This window comes from Pholcus phalangioides, unplaced genomic scaffold (genome assembly GCF_987345545.1).
Source record: "Pholcus phalangioides strain wild (caught in Gottingen) unplaced genomic scaffold, Ppha-v1.0 ptg000043l_1, whole genome shotgun sequence".
Lineage (NCBI taxonomy): Eukaryota > Metazoa > Arthropoda > Arachnida > Araneae > Pholcidae > Pholcus > Pholcus phalangioides.
The window spans coordinates 4,946,108-4,969,751 of NW_028301629.1; the positions used below are offsets into that span (position 1 = coordinate 4,946,108).

Below are 23,644 nucleotides of genomic sequence, written 5' to 3' on the forward strand. Positions count from 1 at the left end.
TAACAATCCAGCTAAAGGATATAATTGATTCTTAGTAAAAGTCTCAATATGTGCAGGCTAATCAAATAAAATATTTTATTGCTGCCTAAAGTATGTTACTTAGAGCCTAATTTTATAATGGGCTTGTTTCTATTTAGCACAGGTTTTTTTTTTTCAAATAACGTGATCATCACGTATTCCCAAGAGATCTTTATGATCTGTCCAGGGAATTTTTTATTAGCAGGTTAGTAGACATCCATGCCCGAACCGGGATTCGAACCCAGACCTGCACAGTCAGAAGCTAGCTCAGTGAGTCTGATGTTGTTCTTCACGCTCCTCTTTTTTTTTTTTACCCGGTGGTCCAAATTTGAACTCAAACGCTTCATGTATTGCAGAACTAATTTTTCATTGAGTTTGCAGTTTCTTTACTTCCACCCCCCCCCCCCCCCAGTTTATGCTATGTACGTCTATACCAAATTTCAACAAAATATGTCAACCAGAACAACTCTACATAGGTCTGAGTAGCATCCTGAAAGACATTTTTGGCTAAGGAATTTAGTACCAACACTGCGGTTTGTGAATCTCTAGTTTATAGTTCAAATTTACCTCTTGTTTTTTTACTATTGTAATAAATCATGTTTTTTTAAATATAAAATTTACCATTTTGTAATTAAAATAATTGAATTTTCTTTTTATATCAGTGGAGGGGGGCAATTAATTGTTGATTGGTTGCAGCTTATCTGCTACGTGATACATTGAAAGAGTTCAAATAAATATTTATACAGTCCATCCTGCTCATAACATTTCCACTTAGAACATTTTCTCTCTTAGCATGACTTATTTTCATGGTCCCAACTCTAACTAATCGTTATTAAGATTTCCTGTTTAAAGCGTTTTCCCACATGTAATTTTTTTCAATGACAGTTTTTGAAAAACGTTATAAGCGGGATGCACTGTATATCACAGGAAAAAGTATACGGTGGTTACAAATAAACTGAGACACTACTCAGATATATGTCGCACCCATTTTGATGGAGCTATTTTGATGAAAGTATGGACCGGGGGAAAAGAAAGATTCAGTAAAAAATAATTCAATTTTTGACCACCAGGTGAAAAAGTTATGTTTTTTCATTGCAGTTATCTTCCCCTCCTCCCCCATGGTCCAAATAAGGTACATAGCAAGTTTCAATGAAATACGTCCACCACAATAAGCACTACATAGGTTGGAGTAGTATCAGTATAATTAGGCTGAGTAGGGTCAGTTTAATTATAACCACCCCGTATATAAGAGATGGTTATTCACTCATATGTTTGATGGAAATAATGTCTGATCAGTGCTGGATTTATTTTTTTATTACATCTTATCATTATAATAATTAGTATTAATCATTCCTAGTTAAAGTTACTGTTGTTTTTTTCTTTCAAAATTTGTTGTACTCTATCTTATTCATTTATCAGAAATGATTTCCTGTACCCTTTGCATTTTCTATTCGATTTCATCTGCTTCCTACATCGATGTATTCCATATAGGTGAATGGAGAAGACCTCAGGGAAGGCACTCACGAACATGCAATCACCACGCTGAGACAAACACCAGCTGTTGTATCGATGCTTGTGTATAGGGAAGAAGGCCATAACCAGGAAGACGATTGCACAGAAATCCTAGAAGTTGAGTTGTACAGGAAAGCTGGGAGGGGCCTTGGACTTAGTATAGTCGGAAGGAAGAATGGTCCTGGTGTATTCGTCTCTGAAGTGGTTGGTTTATTATTCTTCACAAAAGAATTCACAATTTGAATTCTCTATTTTTAAATCTGATACATCTCTGGAAAAACATGTTTTTTTTGTAAATTTTTTGTGAATGAAAACATATATAGGAAGTGCAGGGATTATGGGAATAGTAATTAATTGTTTCTTGCACAATTAATGAATGTGTTTCTGACTTGCATGATGTAGCTTAATAGTTTACACATTTTCCCCAAAGCAGAATATGCTGAAATCTGTGACGTACGTCGCAGAACAATAGGTGCTACTGCAGAACAATTTGGAAGAATTTTAAAGTAAAAATGTAGAAAACACTATTATGGGGATTTTTACAACAGAACATTTCCACTTAGCCGTGAGCTCGCTGCAGACCAATGAAAAACATTCTTCTTTGGGTCACATTTTTATTATTTCACAGATGTAATGGGTTTTGTATAAGAGCGAGCAAACTCAAAATTTTAATATGAAAAGTAAAGTCAAAAGCCCAATGTTATGTATTTATGTTGGTACAACATCTAGATGTTATATTATTATTTTGAATCAGCAATTAGGGCATAGAATTCAAGGCTTTATACAAAAAACAATTGCTCCGTTTTTTTGATCAGGGGAACCCCTGTGCCACATTGTAATGCACTGAGCACTGAAGAAACTTAGGACAGTTTAGCTTAGTGCTTCTCTGTATTTTTCTGCAATTTTTTTCCATGCACAAAATCTAGAAATAGGGCAGTTTTCTTTCTGCACTGTAATCTAGGGATTAAGTTCAAGTGTATATTTACTCCTAAAGATCTTCTATACTTCTCTTAATCATGAACTTTACCACATATCAGTAACATGTATACCATACCAGGTTACTTTTACTTCAATATCATTGAATTTATGTAAAGGAAAAACAAAATTCAAATTTTTTGATTTAAGTCAATGACTTTTTTTTTAAAATCAAGTGATTTAAATTGATGTACCCTGATGGCTGCCAAATTTAAAAGTGAAACTACTTCAAAATGGTTCCATCTGATGCTATTGAATCATTATTACTTAGTTGTCACCATCATCATGGCTGATGTAGGACAATTTTTTTTTTAGAAATTTATTTAGGCAAGTTTTCAAGTTTATTAATTTTTGGAAACATGCCCAATAATTTGGAACTAAGCATAATGTACATCACATGCGTTACATTTTATTATGCTGCCCTTATTTAGATGTTCCAGACTCTGCCACGAAGCTGGGCTGGAAGAGATCTCGGCAACGGGATAAGTCCAGTGGCAAAGTTCTGGCGTTCATTCATTCATGCCCTCATTTAGATGAGATGCTGTTATTTTAAAGTTGTTGTGTCAGGGTAATATGGAATATTATACGTATCATTTCAGTTTGGCTAGAATATCTCTTCAAGACAAAATATTTAATAAGGTAGAAGAGTAGAATGTCAAGGAATAATGAGTGTCCTGTTCTCTGTGTATCTACCTTGACTGTTTTGGGAGTTTCAGAACAGAATGGGAAGATTGCATCTGTGACTCACAAACAGGCTATGACGCTACTGCTACCATCTTCAAATACAACAACAAACAATAAAATTTTCATTTTTCATTGTCATAGACTCATTAAATCTTATTTTTGAGCAATTTGAATTAGTTTTCTTTATTTTGAAACCCCTATTCCATATTACGTGACAGAAATGCGTTGTTTTTGAATGGTTTTTTTCCAGACATTATTTATTTTTAATATGCACCACATGTCATGCAACAACAAGATTCTGAACTTTTTAAAAATACAGGTTTAAAGGTTATCTATCATGTTTCAAATTGGAATAATGGGAAAAATAAAAATTGTATTCCATATTACTCGCACTTCTTATATAGTTTTATTTATGAGGTGATGTAACTTAAGTTTATTGAAATTTTAAGAATCTTGTGTTTTAACAAATGGTGATGTTTGTAACTGTTCATTTCCATGTTTATAAATTTCAGTAACTTCATAAAAAGCATATGCGGAACATTCGAAAGCATACCTTCAATGAGATTGTGAAAATGTTTTTATTACTGTGTCATTTTTATAAATTGCTATTTCTCCAATTAATTTTGCTTTGTTAACAGTATTTCCCCCCCCCCCCCTTATTCAGGTGAAAGGTGGTATTGCGGAAAACGATGGCCGCCTCATACAAGGTGATCAAATTCTGGAAGTCAATGGTCAGGACTTGAGAACTGCAACGCAAGAGCATGCTGCTGCTGTATTGAAGGTAAACAGTTTTCATTCGCCATCCTCATCCGTAAGCATACAGTAGGCTCTGCTTAAATGAATATCAGTGTTTTCAGCACACAATATCTGATTAAGAGAGGGAATAATTCAGTTGCTGTTTAAAACTGTTAGGACAGTATGTATTTTTTTTTTATTTTTTTTTTGAATACTGAAGGATCAAAATATTAACCACTTCACTTGCAAGGTTTTGGAAAGTTGGAAAGAAATTTGGATTATCTCAATATGAATCATCGATAAATATGGTAGCCTTGTTCTAACTTAACAGCAGGTTAGAAAAAAAAAGGAGGGGGAAAAATATATATATGAAAGGAAAAGGTGTAATAGATAATATAGATAAGAGAGTTGAAAGAAACTGGCCATGAACTGAAAAAAGGGACTTTTTCACCTTGCACATTCCTTCACTATAGGAAAGAAATTGAAAAAGAAGCGCTACATGTCCATAGATCATAACGGCTACTAAAGCCTGATTAGGACATTCTGAACTGAATACAGAAATTTTTGTCAATAGGGGAGCCTTCTGACCTCCCACATGGTCTTGCAGGTTGATAGTGATAACTCATGGGGGGGAAAATGAGTCTGGTTCAACCTTAGTTTCAAAATATGCAAAGAGAAAACTTTCAGCGAAAAAAAAATTGATAACGTAAACCAAAATCCTGATTAACTATAAATTAATTTTTTTCTCATGTCATATGATATTTGTTCATTATGTACTTTGCAAAAGTGATAACATCACCCAAATGATGAGATTATCTGTGATTCTAATGAGCAGTGTTTTTTTCATTTGATACAAACATTTAAATCATGAACTGGCTAGGGACCAAATGGTTATAGTTGTTTAAATAAAAGAGTCCTGATCAATTCTGAAGCATCAAGCTGATGCTCTTCTGTTAGTTTTTCTCATGAAGGTGTCACAATGATGTGTGACACTACTTTTGTCCTTCTTGTAGTCAACTATGCTTTAAAACTTTGAGATTGTCATTCGTCAATCGGTTTTCAAGTTAGATGATATTTTTGCACCCACTCACTTCTTATTTGGTAAAGTAGTTGCGGTAAACCAATAAAATAAAAACAGTGACAGAGAAAAATCAATTGTATCGCATTAATTTTTTTTAGCATGATGATATGAAACTGGCATATATATTGTGTTTAAATATACCAGTGGTTCGCCACCAAAGGGCCAGTGAGCTTGGACGGGGAACAATTTACTTATTGGTTTTACATTATTATGTGCTGAATATCATTCTTTGAAGGTGTCTGTGGCCTTACCCTATTGTCAATTGAGATCCGTGGCTTTCATCTTATTTCAGGGTTGTATAACCTCTGCCCCTCGAGCCAAATGTGGCCTACTAACGGGAAAACCAGCCCGCAAAAGTTGTTCCATTAGGAAAAATTTCAATACTCATGATAAATACCTAAGCTGCCCATGTTTCTATTATAGAAATTCTAGATACCACTGTTAAAGTTGTCAAATGGAAGTAAAGTTGTCAATTATAGCCAAAAAAAATTATCAAAGGAAAGTAAAGTTGGCAACTATATCTAAAATTACTGAATTGCCAATCGTGAAAAATAATGGTATGGCACTGCAGACTCAAATGTTATTTGCAAGGTCAAAATGTTATTCACCAAAAAAGTATATGTTTGACAAATATGTGAGAAGAATACATTTGTTTGGCTATAATTATGTGTGATAGTCATACTTATCATAATGTAATTTATAAGTGATGAAATAATTTTAGTTCTCGATTTCAAAAATTCAACTAACCCTTGTTGAAAGTGAGAGGAAAAAAAGGGACATTTTTCAGGAAAAAGTTGGGATGACCAAAATAATTTGAATATTCCGTAAAATACAGGTCTTATTTTCACCCTGTGTATACATGTTTCTGGCCAACAAGCAGCACAAATACTGCATATCTGGCCTGCAGACTAAAAAGGTTGTGCACCTCTGTTTTATTGGCACAAACGGTCTGTTTTATACAATAGGTTAAGAACCCCTGAAATAGACTAATATCTTTTGTGATGGCTGTATCAAATGTGCAGGAATTTTTTTGAGACATTGAACAGCTATGACTTTATATTTCTTGTCACAGATAGTGATCATTACTAAAGCTTATCTTCCACTTTGTGACGCTGTTAATAGATTCTTTTTCAAATGATTCTTTTTTCAGACAACGATGGGGAGGATAAATATGAAAGTTGGTAGGTTAAAGGCTGGTAGCTCCAGAAGGACTACGTCATGCCTTTCGCCTGCTCCCAAAATCCAAGAGAACATGGACAAGTACGTATCTAAAATCAATTTATTTTAGTATTTTTTATTTTTGAGTAGCTCTCAAGTTATTCATTAGCATAAATGTGTAAGGAAAGTAGTTGCATAAATATGGTTGAATAGCTGCTGGTAGTTCACTGATCCTCATCTACACTGCTTAAAAACATTATCCTATGATATCCTATATGTGCATATTGACATGCAAGTCTGTATCCCTTCTCCATTGCTAGCATTCTGCATCTGTCAAAAATACACTGCAACTTAATTGTTTTTTGATAATATTGAACCCTAGCTTTCAATATCATTTTGCAATCAAAATGTCTATAGTTTCGAATATGTCCTATCATAAGTGTTTTTGCTTTATTATTATACCAAATTTACATACACAAAAATATTTGCTGCTTAATACTTTTGAACTCTGTAGGTCTCTTGCCATTTTCCCCCTAGAACTTAAGTTTCTCACGTATTTATTTTTATGTGAATGGGTTGGATGAAAAAAAGTTTCAAAAATGAGATAAATTTCCCCCAGGCTAGAGCCCTGTCAGCTTCTACTTTGTGAACAATATAAGTATAGCATTTTTGAGATTTTTTTTTTATAGATGAAACCGGATTTTTTAAGAGAGCTGCTCTGAGAAACTTCTTGCAAACACTGTTTTGCAAAGAAAAAGCAAACATTAAAAATTACACGAGTCAATTACAAATATGCAAAATAATAAATTTTATTTAAACTGTAACAACTTTCTCTATGCTTAAAAAATATCTCTAAAGCCTCTCACTGCTTACTTGACATATCTCGACAAATAATTGAATGAGTTCCAGGGCATTTGTGCCTTCACTGCCGTCTGTTAAGAAATCTTAAGACAGGAAATAGGACACTATCAGTTAGCAAATGGCATGTCACAGATTTAGATATATACAGGGTATGGCAAAACTCCCTTTCTAATTTAAGCGTTCGATAAAAAATAGGGAATAGAAAGTAATGAAAATTTATTCTCGCATTGCAAATCCATATAATTTGGGGTTGCATTTTAACTTGTTCTAAAAATAAGTCCCTCAAGTAGTCCGCCCCATTTCCTCATTCTTACTAGTATTTCTTCTGGACGTGCAATTCCTACAAGTATTACTTTCCGTAAGGCCTTGGTTACTTTTTCAAATCTCAGCATTAATCAGATTAATTTGGAGACTGCAAGAAGGAACTGCTTAACTGTCCAAATGTTTTCTGAAGAGATGGTGGAATAACATAATGCTTTTTTGATCAGGAACTGAAATGCAAGGGACCAAATGAAAGTGTAGGGAAAATGCACATTTTGTGAAACCACCAACAAAATTACAGCCTAAATTCTCTGACGGAAAAATAAATTTCGACTGCTAAAACAGTATACAACAAACAAAAGTTCTCCTCCATCCTCAGTTGACACTGGCTTTTTTTCCCAAGACCCGGGGGGGGGGGGATCAGCAATCAAATTCTCCTGACCTGCCCAGAAAAAAACTATGGAGGAAATTTTTCTGCACCCAGTAAAACCTCTGGTGTGTATGTGTGATTTTTGATGGCATCTTTCTCCCTAATTTATACATGAGTGCACAAAAAAAATTTCCCTCCCTCTTTATATAAAATCAGGATATACAACATTGGTGTATGCACTGAAAATGCTGCTTAAAAAGATAATTGAAAACATATTCATTGATTCAAAATCAACAAATATAATTTAAAACCTCTTGCCCCATAATCATTAATAAATGTGTATGTTATAGTCCAATTCTAACATCTTTGCAGAGAGGTTGGCCACTTCTCAGACTTCATTTACTAGCCATCACGTGGAAACACTTTGTTTCATGTGTGAAATGAATCATATATATTTTAAATGGTGGAAACCCTATTGCATGTCATATAAAGTGTAGATTTTTCCAACAAAAAAAATTTCAAATGAGGTATCAGTAGCAATAATTAACATGTATTAATAACCTCAGTGTAGTAATGTAATTACTGATTTTATTAAAAATATAATATACATATATGAAGCGTTATTTACTGTAAGTGTGCCTAATACATGTGTCAATAACTGTTTGCTGTAGTCAGATTTTCCAATCTGAAGGCCCCCTTATGTAGTTAGTTATATGGCACAAACAAAATCCTCCTAATATTATGAATCAAATTAACAGCCTCTGTCAGGGCCACGTTAATTCCTCCAATGTGTGTATTTTGGGTGTTTGATTAAAAAAAAATTGTGCACATAGTTTATTTTTTCTAGATCCCTCCTGTTCTTACACCTTATCTCCTCTCTCTTTCCCCTGTGTAGTCATTGTCTGTCAAGCACTCTGTTATAAATGCACTTACCTCCTTTCTTCTGTGTGATGCATAATGTCTTTCTGCTTATTTCTTGTCTGTTACAAAGCAGGTAGTTGTTTTGTGTGGAAAATTAATCAGTCACACTTGAGGATCAGTCATGCCTCACGAGGTAGATAAGATGATTGGAATTTCATTAGTGTCAATCATTAAAAATTTCTAAATCACATTTTTTTCCTATCATATTCGTCGCATTAGCTATATTATCAGCACCCATTTCATCAATAAAGCTCTGAACTGTATTTTTTTCGCCAGGGGGGGGGGGGAAGAGCTGGGCACCCTCAGAAATAATTCAGAAATTCAAATATCCTACATAAAGATCAAACCAAGCTCACACACACAGGTCTGAAACACTTCAGACGTCCCTGCTTCTTAGATTTACATTCAAGTTCTGACTTGGGCAATGGAACCCAAGTCTCATCTAGAGTGAGATCATAGTGTTGCGTATTGCTATTCATAAATCAGTCTATGGAAATTTTTCTTGGGTGAAGGAGTGAGTGGTATTTGAAACAGCTGAACTATTTGAGGAGTGAAATTCTTTCAGGAAGTTATTTTAAAATAACCTATGAGACATTCACAGACTGAAACTGCAGGTCTGGTGCATATGCAGAAAGTTCTCTGGTCTGGGAAATCTGAACTTCGTTCTACTGTCAATGAGGTGCTGAAATTCAGGTTCGGTCAGCTTATCAAAGAACGTTTTTGGTCAACTTCTTGGTGTATGCAGTGATGTTTAGCACACTAAAATCTTTTCTAATGTTAATATTTCTGATGAACCAAGAAAGACCAGAGTATCGTCTGAGAGTTTTATTCTGAAATCTTTCCAATGCGATTAAGTTAGGACATCGAGCAAACAGCCACACAGGAGCATCGTAAAGCATCACTGGTTTGATGACCATCTTATAAAAGATGAGTTTATTTCGTACTGATAAGCTAGAATACCTGTGGCATAATTTGCTAAGCATGACTGAGACCACAGTTGCCTTTCGAATGGCTTCATCACATTGGTGGGAAAAACTGAACCTGTTATCTACTTTGACCTTTGAAGACCGGGCACACCCCGCTTCCCATCTCAGAGAGATATCGAAGCGTTCCCGAAGGATAGGTGTGCCCGGAAAGTTTTATTAAAAACAACATAACATGACCACCTCAGACGAAGGCAGCAAAATAAAATAATTTACATAAAAATTTATCGTCAACTCCTGAAGTCATATAACAAATAAATAAAATCTAAACAATCAACACCAATATGCAATCAAAATCATAAACGGGATTATAAGATGGTGGTGTATAGCCGTCCATCCCATAAGAATATAGTAATCGTCAATGGATCGAATGATTGTCGATAATCTTGGAATATAAAATTTCGAATCACGGTGAATTAGTCGCAGTCATCATCGTCTTGGCCGCAAATTGTTACTGGAATCGTTAACGGGTGAACTAAGATCAGCACAATTCACTATATAGCCGAGTGAATCACACTTAATTCGTCCTTGCCATCAATGACTTGATTCATCTCATTGCAGGTGAACTTGCTTCTGTTTTCCATTTATCGGTTACTTTTGTTGACGCTGATGTGGTCGAAGATCATATTTCCTCTTAAGATCAATCACTGGGGCTCTTGCCGGTTTGAACTCATCATCGCTCCCACCGCTCAGACGCGCACTTCCAGTTTTCTTAATATGTGTGCGGTGTAAGTTGTTATCGAGGAACAATATAATCCACCGCACCCGAGCAAGGCTCATAGGGCTCTTCAAAACTCTTCTTTTGAAACACAGTCAACCGTTTTCGGGAATAACACCAAAATGAATTTTTTTTGTGTATGGGCAAGATGTCAGGTAATGCCATAAAGATCCAATCTCACCACAAGCACACATGGCGTTGTCCGACTTTTTGAAACGTTCTAGATATGTCGGTAATGGGCCGTGCTCAGTTATCATAATAACTTTCTCTCTGGACCAAATGGTATCATTCCACCGGACGCGTTTCTGTATCTTGTAGGCATCTTTATGTGCATTCTTGTCCCATAGCTGTTGCCACTTTTGTAACAGGTCACTTTTTAGTGCCTGTTTGATGTCACTGCGTGGTAGCAGAAGTTGTTCTTCCATTGGGAGATTAAGAACATCTTTGGCCACTCTGTCCGCAATTTCATTCCCTGCTATTCATGCATGGCCTTTGACCCATTTGATACTGATAGATGGATGGTTGTATAAATGCTTGCGTATTCGCTGAGTATTTTCATGTGGAGTGTGCTGATCACGAATCACATTAATACTAGATGCGCTGTCAGTATATATCGTCGTCTGCTGATTTTGCTTAATCGTCCATTCTACTGCAGCTAGTATGGCCAGAACCTCCGCCTGAAAGATGCTGTTCCCTTGACGCAACCGTCGACTCCAAGCCTCTTCAACAGATCCTTCTGCATTCATAACTACGTATGCACAGGCCGTGGATGTCTCTGTTTTTGAGCCGTCCGTGAATATACTAATAGCTTCATCCAATGAGCATTGTTCCGCCCAAGGCAGCGGAACTTGATTCTGGAACAAGTCCACACTGGGATGATAAAGCCAACTCCTATAGTTCCCTTTGTAGGCATCAGGTGTTATAAGAATTCCGTCCATTCAAACCTCCTTACCCAAATGCAGGATTGTAGATCGACGAGCGTCGTATTCAACATATAGGCTGAGCAGAGGGTTTCCCGTAGCAGTATACAGAACATCATTGGCTGTAGTTCTGTATTCACCAGTTACATGCAATAAGAATGGATGTTGGGCAACATCTAGTAATTTACAAAGTCTCTGTGTCAGGTTTTGATACCAGATGGCGCTTGCGTATGAAATTTGCCGTTGTACAACCGATCTGTACAAAATGTTCCTAAATTTTTGGCGTATACCCCACTTTGGACCTGCTATGCGTCTCAATTTTTGCATGGTGTCTTGAGCCTTATTAATTTGTTTCGCCACATGCGTCGTGAATTTGAACTGATAGTCAATATGCCCTCCCCGTTACTTGACCTCGTCGATGTCTAGTCGTGATCTCTTCCATCAGTGATGCTATTGCTTTTTCTGCCGAGCCACCTGTACGAAATCCGAACTGTCTTGGGCTAAGCCAGTCTGCCTTCTCTAGATAGTAGGTGATTCGTTGCACTACCAATTTTTCTAGGACTTTACCCATTGTAGAGAGTAAACAGATCGGACGATACGACTGCAGCACCCCTGGATCCCTATCTTTCTTGAGGAAAAGCAAGACCTTACCACGTTTGAAACACTTTGGGAACACCGACAACTTGACTAAACTATTGAAGATATCTGTGATAACATGACCATGGGCTTCGACTAGGGTTTTCAAAAGAGGAATATTTATGTTATCAATACCCGGAGCTCGTTTATTTTTAAGTCTTCTGACTATTTGATTGATCTCCGTGTAGGTGAATGGTGGATCCGTAATAATCATAGATGGCGTGTATGGAGTCAAATTTATAGTATCTGGGAGGTTCGGAAAAATCTCCTCCAATTGTGCTTGGGCCGCTTCCAGCATTGTGGCACCAGTATGTGGACCGTTGGACATCATTACCTGTGGTGGCAGACGCTTCGCTTTGAACATAGATTTGTATGCTTGTCCAAATGGGCGACTTTCCTCTGTGCAGAAGGCAATCCAACTAGCCGTTTTTGCCTTGTTTACGGCCTTAATATGCCCTGCTCTGAATTTTCTAAACTCCATCCTCGCCTGTACTCTATCATCACCCTTGGCCTTAATGAAACGACTCTGTAGTTTACGAAGTTGCCTGCTTGAAGTTGCTAATTCATCAGTCCACCATTTCAAAGAAACTGTAATACGCGGTTGTGCAAAGCCCAACACCTGGATACATCATTCTTTCAGCCGCTGCATTGAGGCATCAAAGCATGCATTAACCTGATCCTCGTCCAAAACCATGTGAAGTTGTTCTTGGAGGTCTATGAAGATCTACTCTGTAGCAGGCCTGATCTTTGCCAATCGTCTTGCGGTAGTTCTATACTTCATGGGTTTTTGATCCGGTCTAATGGGTTTTTCTAGGCGTAATATTGAGTTTTAGATGGATATACTTGTGCTCACTATACGAATCTTCCGTACCTACTGACCAATCGGAACGCCTGTAAATATTTTCTGACGTAGTAAAAGTAAGATCTGGCCATCCTTTTGCGTCATAAAATTCGTAGGTAGGTCTTGTCCGTCTAGAATTAAACAGAAACAAGTTCCTGCTGGTGAGAAATTCCTGCATCACGAGCCCTTTTGGATCCGTCTCTCGATAGCCCCACCGCGAGGAATGGCAATTTGTGTCCGCACAGAAGATAATGTCTATGCCTGGTGCTGACTCCCAAAGATCATCCATCTCCTCTATGGCTTCGTCTACTTCTTCGTACGGAGAAATGTAGACACTTGCAATTATAAGTTCACCTCCCTGCAGACTTATCTGAACATCTACCAGGTGGTGGCCGATCTTGTACGTAGCCGGTCTAATATGAGTCGATGGGACTAATATAGCGTTTTTACATAGTTGCGCCGTCCACAACTGCCATAATTGTGGAATACCACGTAAAAGACCTCTATTTTGCCATGATATTGAAGTAGAACCACATCTACTGACTGTGCTCTTACGAAAGCCTCCATATGTTCGATACAGATCTTGTAAATATGTATATATACCTGTAAATATGACTCAACTGTGGAGGAAGGAAATGTGATCCTGGCAAGCTTATGCTTAAATAAATGCCAAACCACAACTTTCTTTGGCTTGTGTGTGAATTGGATAATAATATTCCCTACTAAGAAAATGGACGTGTGATCACAATACTATGATGCTATGAACATGGAGGTAGCCAATTCGGAAATAAGTTTACTGCTAAAAAATTTCAGTTGTTTTTTTTAACAAAAAGTATCCAGTGAATTTCACCAAAGAACAGATTTACACAACAAATGTAATGGCAGCACCAGTATAAGCAAAAAATTACATGGAATTATAGTGTTGTACCTAATATTTTTGACAAAAAAAAAACCCCAGAATTTCTCACTAAAGCACAGAATTACACAATAAATTTATTATAGTACCACATCTCAGACCTTTAGCACGATGTTTACATAACATGAAAATTCGGGTATTTTTGTCATTTTTACTTACGAATATCAACGACAGATGACACCACCAGTATAACGTGAAACAAGCATAACTCGCACAAGCAGTGTCACATTTCATTAGAGTTTCAGATATTTGATGCCACTTCTGAAATTCCTAAAAACATTTGTAAATGCAAAAATTACATTGTTTATGTATACGAGTTATTAAAAGAAGAATAATGATTTGCTGAAATAATGCTTAATCGCATATCACAATTCCCCCTCATTCCGCTATATGCAAACAACTACACGCTTATGATAAAGTTTTTATGTTGCAAAATTTTTCATTACCTTTGTATGTCTTTATCAATGTACCTGTCTTGTGTTTATTACCTGTCTGGTCTTCTGTGTTGTGTTACATACCTGTGTAGACTCTCTCTCTCTGTCTCTTTTTTTGTTCTTTTTCTGTCACTCTGAGAATGGATGTGTGTGCATATGTGTGAGCGAAAGATTTTTTCTTCCTCTACTCTATGCGACCTTATAAGTCGAAAACACTTTTTAGCTTGTTGCGATCAGCTCTGAGAGCACAGAAAACATTCCAATTCATTTAAAAGAACAAAATTTCTGACTTCATGCTGTCCGTAGAAAAAGGAAGTGAGGTAGGTGGACAAAGACATATTGTATAGGTGTATCATATTTACGTATTGTACATATATTAATAATGAATATGTTTGTGCATCCATAAGTAGTGTGATGATGCCAGTCGTAGAGAGAAAAAAAAACAGTTGTGTTATAGAGGTTGTTTTTGTTTAGAACTATTATATATAAGCATGCTGGAAGCTGTGAAATGGAAATTTTCGTATGGAGATATGTGAAGTTGGATGGGAATGTTTTGGTCATAAATAGTGATTGCTGTTAGATTATTAGATGTGAATGTTTTTTTCTTCCTTAATGTTTGCAGTATTTGTACTAGCAAGTATATATGAATACATATGTACCCCGTTGTCCGTAGTGTTTTATTTTTACTTTTCATTTGCATTCGTTATTTGCTGCTTTGTACTTAGATATGGCCCCGTAGAAGTAAAAAAAAATTGTTGCAGTATTTTTGCCTGCAGCTGCTGTTTTCTTTGAAATAATAACGGGTTTTTGTTTTATACACTTAAATTTATGATGAAATTGTAGTCTTGTTCTTTCTTATTGTTATTATATACCTGTCATAAGTTTCAGAAGTTAATGTAAGTCATAGAAAAATTATGAAATCTTATTTGCATGGTATTAGTTATTTTTTCTGGAGAGATATATGTAACGTGAAAGGGGGGGGGGGGGATGAAATAAAACCTGCTCTAGTGGATTTATCAAGATGGATGAAAAGGTACATACAGTAGTATGACAGGTTTAAATAAAGCAATCTGAGGTAGGTAGAATGTGCTCATGTTCATCAGTAAAAGTCACCAATTGCTTTCAGACAGGCAACCAACTTTTTGAGAAGGAAGTAGATACCATGAGTAAAGAAGGACTTTGCTCGGTTGGGTATAATGGCACATTAAGCAACATGTATAAAGCAATTATGAACAAGCTAACAGCATGATTTTAGTTGCATGGTATTTAATGTTGCACTGTGAACATTCTATGAAAATGGTATCTCTAGCACGATATGGTACAAGTTCCTAAAGCAAAATGTGCCGAAAACTTAGACGGTCGTCGTAGAACCCTCTCTAGCATTATTTCAAGGAAAAAAGTCTTCTGCATAGAAAACACTGCAAAAGGAATTTTTTCCGCAGAACATCATTAGTCAGCTGGGGGCGGCTTGATGGAGATGTCAATAAATATATATGTATTGGTCAACAGTATGCATCTTTGTGGGGGGGGGGGGCCCTTTTTCCCCCACCACTATCGCAGACCTATCTGTCCATGCTTTTGAAATGCAAACTGCAGTTGATGAGAGCATTTCGAAGCCAAATTTACTATTCAAAGTTTAAAAGAAAATAATAATAGCAAAACTCCTTCTACGCCTTTATTTTTTGGCTAAAAGTAAAATTGTCTGAAACCGTAGAAAAATGATAGTTTCGAAGTAATATTAATTAGTTTCAGCTGCATTTTATCTGTTCTTTACTGCAAGTTGAATACCAATTCAGACCCTTGATAAAAGTTCTAATGAATCATGAACCATCTAGTGATTGTCATGCAACAAAATCCCAAAGCATAATGGCTTAACGCAGCTTGCTGAATATGCCATTGTAGCAAATTCTCTATTTGGGGACAGTGTCAAGAAGTTTGATGCCCCTCTGAACCCATGGTGACTTCCCCTACGAACAGAAACACATTCGGGCTGTTATAGATTGCTCTATATAATTCTGCCACACCAGCAGATATATAATTTTGTCCAATGAAAATAAATGCTCTCATTTCATGTTTCCTGTAATTAGCACATATACAGTAAAATCTCGGTAAGTTGTCACTCTGGATATGTCATTTTTCTTCAGCCGCCATCTAGTTTTCATTGTTGCTAAAGTATAGCTGAAATGAAAGTGACTCTGAGGAAGCTCATTTATCGACTGTAACCACAAAAGTTCTTGAAGCGTTACGGACTGTTCAAGCTGGACCTGATTTCTGCACGGGCAGGTGAGGTATTTGCCAAGTGCCCCCCCCCCCCCACTGATTTGGGAGCTTCAAATTTAAGCAAAATATATTTGTTGACAAACAAGACATTTTTTCTTAAGTTGGAGGGGGGGGGGGCTTCTAATGTCAGCATTACCCTGCCCATTGTCCAGTTAAGTCAAAATCATGTACTGTGTTCGAGATTACTTTGTTTGCAACATGAATTGTTGCTGAAGAAATTAAAGCACAAAAACTAATGTGTTATAAAATTAATATGCTGGAGAAAACATTAACTATTTTAGCAGTTGCTCTGATCAGTGTAGATTAAAACAAAATTGGTAAAAATCATATACGATTTGGTATCTTTGAAATCGTACCAAAATTGGTATAAATCTCTTCATAACTCAAGCAACACATGTCCTTGTTGGCACACAGGGCTTGAGTGATGAAAGAACGAAGAGAGACAGGCAGATTAGGCTGGGGCTACCGAAGCACTGCCCCTAGGCCCCGAGCTGAATGAGGGCAAGCTGATGTGGTCTTTTCACCCATTTCGGGCATCTGTCCAGCTCTGATGAACTTTTAAAGTGGCCTACGGTTCAATCCCGGTCTTGTTTGGTATATATACAAAATTTTGCGACGATTAGTCTAAATTATGTATGTATAAGAACTATTTGTACAAACATACGTACATACTTTCACATGCATATATAAGATATATAGTCTTTAGTTTTTATCAGTGCATTTATATTGGGGGTTGCTGTATTATATGACAGCCGTATTTGTTATGGGCGTCTTTTTCTCAACTACCTCATTGGGCATTTCGCCTATTGCAGCCTTGTATTTGTACCTTGTATTCAACCATAATAATTTAATACTATGAAACTTGAGGAAAAGATAAAAATTCTGCCTTTTTTTTTAATTCTATAATATGTAAATTTGTTAATATTGTAATTTTAATTTGTACGTATATAAATGTTATGTTAAATTTATACAATTGTTACAATATATCACACCTGAAATAAACGTCACTTTGCTTAAGTTTTTGGGAAATTGTGATGGCTTCAGTGACAACTTATTAAGGTTACTGTAGGTATTTTTGGGTTAGTCTCAGAAAATGTGTTAGATTAGGAAAAGAAACCTGGCCTACAACTGTGGTTGGTATAACCATCGTTGGCGACATTTGTTTGTTAGAAAATGTTCGGAACTTCGGTTATGATTCCATAAGCATCTACTTGGTGACTTATTTTCTAATGCTAAGGTTCCTAATTGGTGGTTTAGCTGCTTCTATGTTTTTAATCAAGATTTTTTTTGGCAACTTTCAATCACAGCAGCTCAATAAGAACAGCCAAACTACTAATTAAAAAACATTAACATTTGAAAATAAGCTATCAAGGTCACATTGTCAAAATTGTATTGAAGTATAATAACTCTGTTTGGTGCTTGGGTGGTGGTAAAATTGTTATGTGTATCAAATCAATTACAAGCCCCCCCCCCTTCTGACGCAAATATTATGATGAAAAATAAATGCTGTCTATGTATCTCTTGTTGATCCCTCTCCGTTCCCTCTTTGCAGTGCCCTTGAATACAAGACCATCGTCTTGGATCGTGGGCCAGATGGCCTCGGATTCAGCATCGTAGGAGGATATGGCAGCCCCCGCGGAGACCTTCCGATCTATGTCAAGAAAGTGTTTGAGAAAGGAGCCGCTGCGGAAGACGGTCAGCTTCAGAGAGGCGATCAAATAGTGAGGGTCAACGAGCATGATCTCGAGGGTCTGACGCATGAGGAGGTCGTTGCCATTCTTAAAAAAGTAACTGGTACTGTCACCCTCACAGTGTTGTCTTAGTGAGGGCTATACACACACATATGCATTAAAAGAAAAAGACAAAATGTACATACATATTTCATGTGCACATCGGAGAACTTAAGAAGAATCGAAGAAGGTGCATTCCTAAGATTTAAAAATGAAAATATGAACGATTTAACACTTTTTTATACTAAAAGAGATTATATATATATATATATCTATATACGATTTGAATTCGACACAGTGAGATTGTCAATATACTTTGGTGCTTATTATTTCTCGTTAGATTAATAAGAGAGTATATATATTATATTATATATTGATGAGATGGAGAGAAGCTGTGCAGGTTTGTTGGCAGCTGCGGAGAAGAAATTTTGAGAGCTATGATCAAGATTCTAGCATTTTTTTTTTGTAGTGTTTCGGTTATTGTTCGAACGAATATATATTTGTTCATTCTTGAATGTTTTCCATCGCTAAAGTTTTTAAAATTTATTTTGTTTTCACAAGGTTAGTATCGATATTTTGATCAAGTTTTCTTTTCCTTTTATTGGACAGTTTGATTTTTTTCTTAGGCTTACGATAATCATTTGTTGTTCGAGAACATACACGCAATAGTTATATGATGTCTGTATGATGTAAAAGATTAATTTTGGAATTGTATTGGGAAAATTTTTTGATAAGCACCGTTTCAAGGAGAAAAATAATGGTTTCTTTTTTTTTTTGATTGAATATTATTTTGAAGTATTGAATTATTCCATGAAATCGGGGAATATTGTCACATTTTTATTGAGAACGAGAGTGATGTACCGTAATTTCTGAAAGGAATGCTGCATTATCATCGTAAGCTTCACCAGAGGCATAGAAAGTATGTTAAGCTGAGAGAAGAAGATGTCTGCGCATATAGCCTGAGTGACGTCACTTTTCCCTACTTTCACAATAAAAATATATAAATAAAACAAATAAAAATTCTGAAAACCTGAAAAGGAGGACAAAAGGGTGAATTTTCCAAAATGTAAGGAGAAAATGCTCAAAATGACATCAAAAAGTAGGATGTCTGGTAACCCTACTTTAGCACCATTCTTACTTATGTGATAGCATACGTTGTGCTAATATATGTGAGTGATTTTTTATTTCCGAAACCTGTCTTTTTGAAAAATTGGTAGTGTAACGTTTCTCTCAGAAATTATGATGGTGGTTGACGATAGCGATTTGATCGACACTTACTGGTAATTTGCAATAAAGTGGTACCTGGAGTTATACAAAATTTATTCACTTTTGAAAAAGTTACGTTACTAGTGTCAAAAAAATATTTAATATGCAAAACAGATGGCAGCACCACTATAGCATGAAACGCATATCTCAAAGAAAATAAATATGTTAGAGCCATGCATATATATATATATACAGACACACACACTTTGTGGGATGTGTCTGATTCTTCAGAAATTCCCCATTCCCCAGAGGAATGTTTACGAGGTGTATCATGGTTAAGCAGTAGTAGCGTCATAACAATTTGCATCTAAAATCCACACCTTGCCTGTTAAAAATGATCAGGGCATAGGTTTCCGTGTTTTAGACCTGTGGGTGCTCGGATCGAGCTTTATGCGGGAAATTGTCATTTCTGATTCAACTCTGTGGTTGTTCAAACCTGTTCCAAACAATTCTTTGGGTGCTCGAGCACCCACACTGCACCCCTAGCTCCAACGCCACTGGATCAGCTATCTCTCTAATTAAGGAGTTTAAAGTGCGGCTGCAAGTGCTAAAAGGAAAAATGTTGTGAATTCTAAAAAAAACTGTTTTTGCAGCCTGTAGGGATGTTAACATTTGATGCCTCTTTACATGCTCTTTTGAACTACTTAGAGGACTATCTGGCACTTATGACGGTGATAACATTATAAAGCATTGCTCATTTGACACTAGCATGAAAAATGGTGTATGAATTCTTTTTTTTTTTCTGGCACTTACATCGTTTACTATTTTTACCCTTCGATTCATCCCACATTATCAATATTCATATAAAAACCAATTAGCATGGTACAGTATCAATGTTATGCAGAGTAGATATGATTTTGCTTACAAGGAAAATAGTCTAACAATTCTGTCGATTTTGACTTGTACAAAGAAAGCACCCAAGCTTTAAGTATGAAATATATTGAATGAGCTTTTGTGTGCATTTGAAGCTTGTGAGTCAAATGTATAGTGACTAGAAGACGCTTATAACAGTGCCGTCTTAAGAACATTATGAGCCCCCTGGGCAAATTGATTTTTCCGAGGCTTTCTAGCTGACTAAAAATGTCTTTGCTTAACAATTTAAATGCTCCATCTCAGAAATTTTAGCCAGATCTTGTCATGAGGCCGTAAGCACTCAAGGCTCCCGGGCCATGTCTGGGTGGGCCTATGTGTTAAGACGGCACTGGCTACTGGCTTGTAACCCAAAGTACCACTGGGATTCCTCTTAGAGATACAGAAAGTTTGGCATCTTTAATGACAGAAAAAATTCTATTATGCAGTTTGAAATTTTGGTTCAGTTCGATTTCGTTGTGACCTATCAGAGAGCCGGTTGCAAAACCATGGTCTAAAGGCCTACACCCGTTGAAAAGTTTAGCACCCTTGGTCTAAGGATAGAAAGAATGAGTATTTCCTTGAAGTTCATGTTTAAGTTTATAAAATTGTATCAGTAATTAAGACTCCCACGGAGAATGTCTTGAGCAGTTATCAACCTGCACAAAGTGTTCGAGAGAGAGGTCATCAAGCTGCACTAGTTAGGTATAAGCTCTTTATATACCATAGTTTCACATAGAGGAAATATATCGCAAATTTTCTAAGCGGAATTTTAAATTAGAGAGACATTTCAAAAAACTTCTTTTCATATACGAAGACATGTATGTAAACGAATCTATGCAGTTTAATTAGAAAAAGAGGGAAATAGAAAGAAAGAGAAACATAAGCGTAACAAATTCACCGCTAAAGCTAATTATTACATGCTGTGACGTGAATTTTTATTTTAAATGCAGCTATTCGATAAATTTATTCTGCTTATTAGGAGGAAAATCAAACCAATGTATGCAAAAAAACAACAATGTCTGCACATGTTATCAGTTCAGAAGAGACTTTTTTATTTAACTTTTTGATGTTTGTAACATATTCGTGTGTATTTTATTATTTTCTTTCCTCTTATGGTCATATATATCGGAGATTGTGCAATTTTCGATTGTATAAAGTTTTTTTCTTTGTTGTTTTCATACAATTTTTTTTAAATGTAGGAAAATGTTGTGCGCAGTATATCAAAGCATTTATTGAATTTATATCGATTGTGTCACATAGGAATGTAATTTTTTTTTTCTTTCAGAATCATATTTTTACATTTATTTGTCATTTTTCACATTCCCATGTCTCTTAAAACATATTTTGACACCTGACACTGATATTTCGTACATGCAGAGACACCAGTAGCTGAGGAGATCTAGTGCAGGAATCTTCAACCCGTGCCCCCCCCCCCCCCCCCGGTGAAATTTGGCCCACCAACCATTTTTAGGAAATAGCTACTTCGCATAGAAAAGCGATCAAATTCCAAAATTAAAGTTTGTTGAAGTGTGCTGCAACCACTGGCATCTGTACTGCTGTATTTAAGAACTGTGAGATACTTTCCAGAGATTCAACAGTAATGCTGTACATTTCGTACATTAAAAGGGCTGTCATAACCTGGGTAATGGGACTCGGAGCCAAAACAGTTTTTGAGGCCTATGATTTCATATAGGCTACATATTTTGAGAGGCGACTTGGCATCCAAAAGGTATGCATAGTTACAGACTTTACAGTTATGCTAAAAAAAGCACCTTTATAAAAGAAATAATTTCTAAATTTCTTGATGAAAAACTATAATTATCGAAAAAATAGTTATAGAATTACTGAAAGAAGTAACTGCAGAACTAGTGATCAAAATAATTTCAGAATTATTGAGAGTAGTTTCAGGATTGTTAAGAGCAAATTTCTCTCAGAATTGTTGAGTGCAATTTTTTATTTAACCGAGAATACTGCAGTATGACTTGGTGGCCCGCGGGCATCTTGGATAGTTTTATTTGGCCTTTAATGTCTGAAAATATGAAGACCCCTGGTCTAGTGAGTGAATAATTAGGAAATTAGCTTCTTCCTTCAACATGTCATGTTATAATTTGTTGAACATTTAAGAATTTAAGACATGGAAAAACAAAGCAGAAGTTTTGTTCTTGTCCCCCCCCCCCCCCCCGGGCTGATGGTGTTCCTGCAAGTACATCATACAAAGTAACAAAGTAAACTTTTTTTCACTCTCTGCCATTTTACTTCAAGTTTCCATAATGATTTCGAATTCACATGAGTATATATGCTCTCATTGCAATGTCTGTCTTCAATCTTTCTCATCAACCGTAACTATATTTTATCGATATAGTGACATATCTGATGGCAACACTGCTCACACACTCCATAGAAGTTAGAAATTCGAATTTAGGCTGTGTTGCTCATCAACTTCCCTTCGAAGATTTAGGCCGCTGACCCTTATATACATTTTTTGTTATAATGCAATCAAAACTTGATGCATCCATGATAGAAGACGATTATAGCTGATCCTATCAAGGAAGATATTTATTGAACAATTCTTACCTCATAAATCATTCATTGTTCAGAATGACTGGCATAAATGTAATGCATTCTTTCCTGAATCTGTTGCCCTATATGATATTCAACTTGGTTTATTTGTTTTTGTTTTTTTGTGTATCCATCATGCTGTTATTGCATTATTAGTGCATGTCTTTTGATGACAAAAGCTTTATACAGTTGTCCATATATTGCTAGTGCGCTTTTTTCTTCCTTACAATGCATGTCTCTTTTTTTCTGACATCTCATGTCTTAAACTGGTTTCTCCTTGAAAATAAAATGTCTCACAAACAGATCCACACCACAAAATATGTAAACCATTACACAGCTCATTTCTTGCTTTTAATACGGGGGATAGATGGTAGCCCTTATTTAAAGAAATAATGCGCACAACCCCTCTTTTTGTTAGGAGTTAATCAAAATTTTCTATTCATGCTAGCCCCTGTTGAAGATTCCATTGAGGTATCAACGAGGTACTTGTGCAGCAATTTAGATAATTTGTACATCTCAGTTATCTGTTTACTGTTGGATTTTAAAGTTATCTGCTCTTGGCATGCAATTTCGGTTAATTCAGAGCTATCACTGGAAAGGACCAGCCATCACTTTCTTTTTCTAGCTCTGAACTATTTGCCAAATTCTGCTCTAGGTGTGGTAATATTTTTATTTTAATAACTATTGTATTTGAACATCACCTTAGAAGAACACAAAAATGCACGAAATGTGTGCCAAAAATCAATCATTAATTTTGAAAGGATGACATTAACCAGTTTTATGTTTCTTTCGCAGACCCAACACATGTTACAACACGTAAAAGAAATTACAAATTCCAAAAGCGAATCTTTTTTCGATGTCGATAAGGAATTCAAATATTATATACACAGTCAAGTCATGATACTGTGACCACCTGCTTATATCCATGAAAAA

The 23,644-nt window shown here is 36.0% G+C and overlaps 1 protein-coding gene across 6 annotated transcripts in view; it reads left to right on the forward strand.

Moving 5' to 3' along the window:
- The window catches only part of LOC149063817 (multiple PDZ domain protein-like), a 689,010-nt gene extending 667,423 nt beyond the window's left edge, over positions 1–21,587 (forward strand). For 4 of the 6 annotated variants that reach the window (XM_089255618.1, XM_089255619.1, XM_089255621.1 and 1 more), the window contains 4 exons: positions 1,510–1,734; positions 3,854–3,970; positions 6,156–6,265; positions 17,857–21,587. In XM_089255618.1, the coding sequence (XP_089111744.1) occupies positions 1,510–1,734; positions 3,854–3,970; positions 6,156–6,265; positions 17,857–18,127 (723 nt within the window). In that variant the 3' untranslated portion in view covers positions 18,128–21,587. Of the gene's footprint in view, positions 1–1,509; positions 1,735–3,853; positions 3,971–6,155; positions 6,266–14,247; positions 14,345–14,906; positions 14,921–17,856 lie in introns of all 6 variants that reach the window. The other 2 variants (XR_016196092.1, XM_089255622.1) reach the window with 2 other exon arrangements.
- The last annotated feature ends 2,057 nt before the right edge of the window (positions 21,588–23,644 follow it).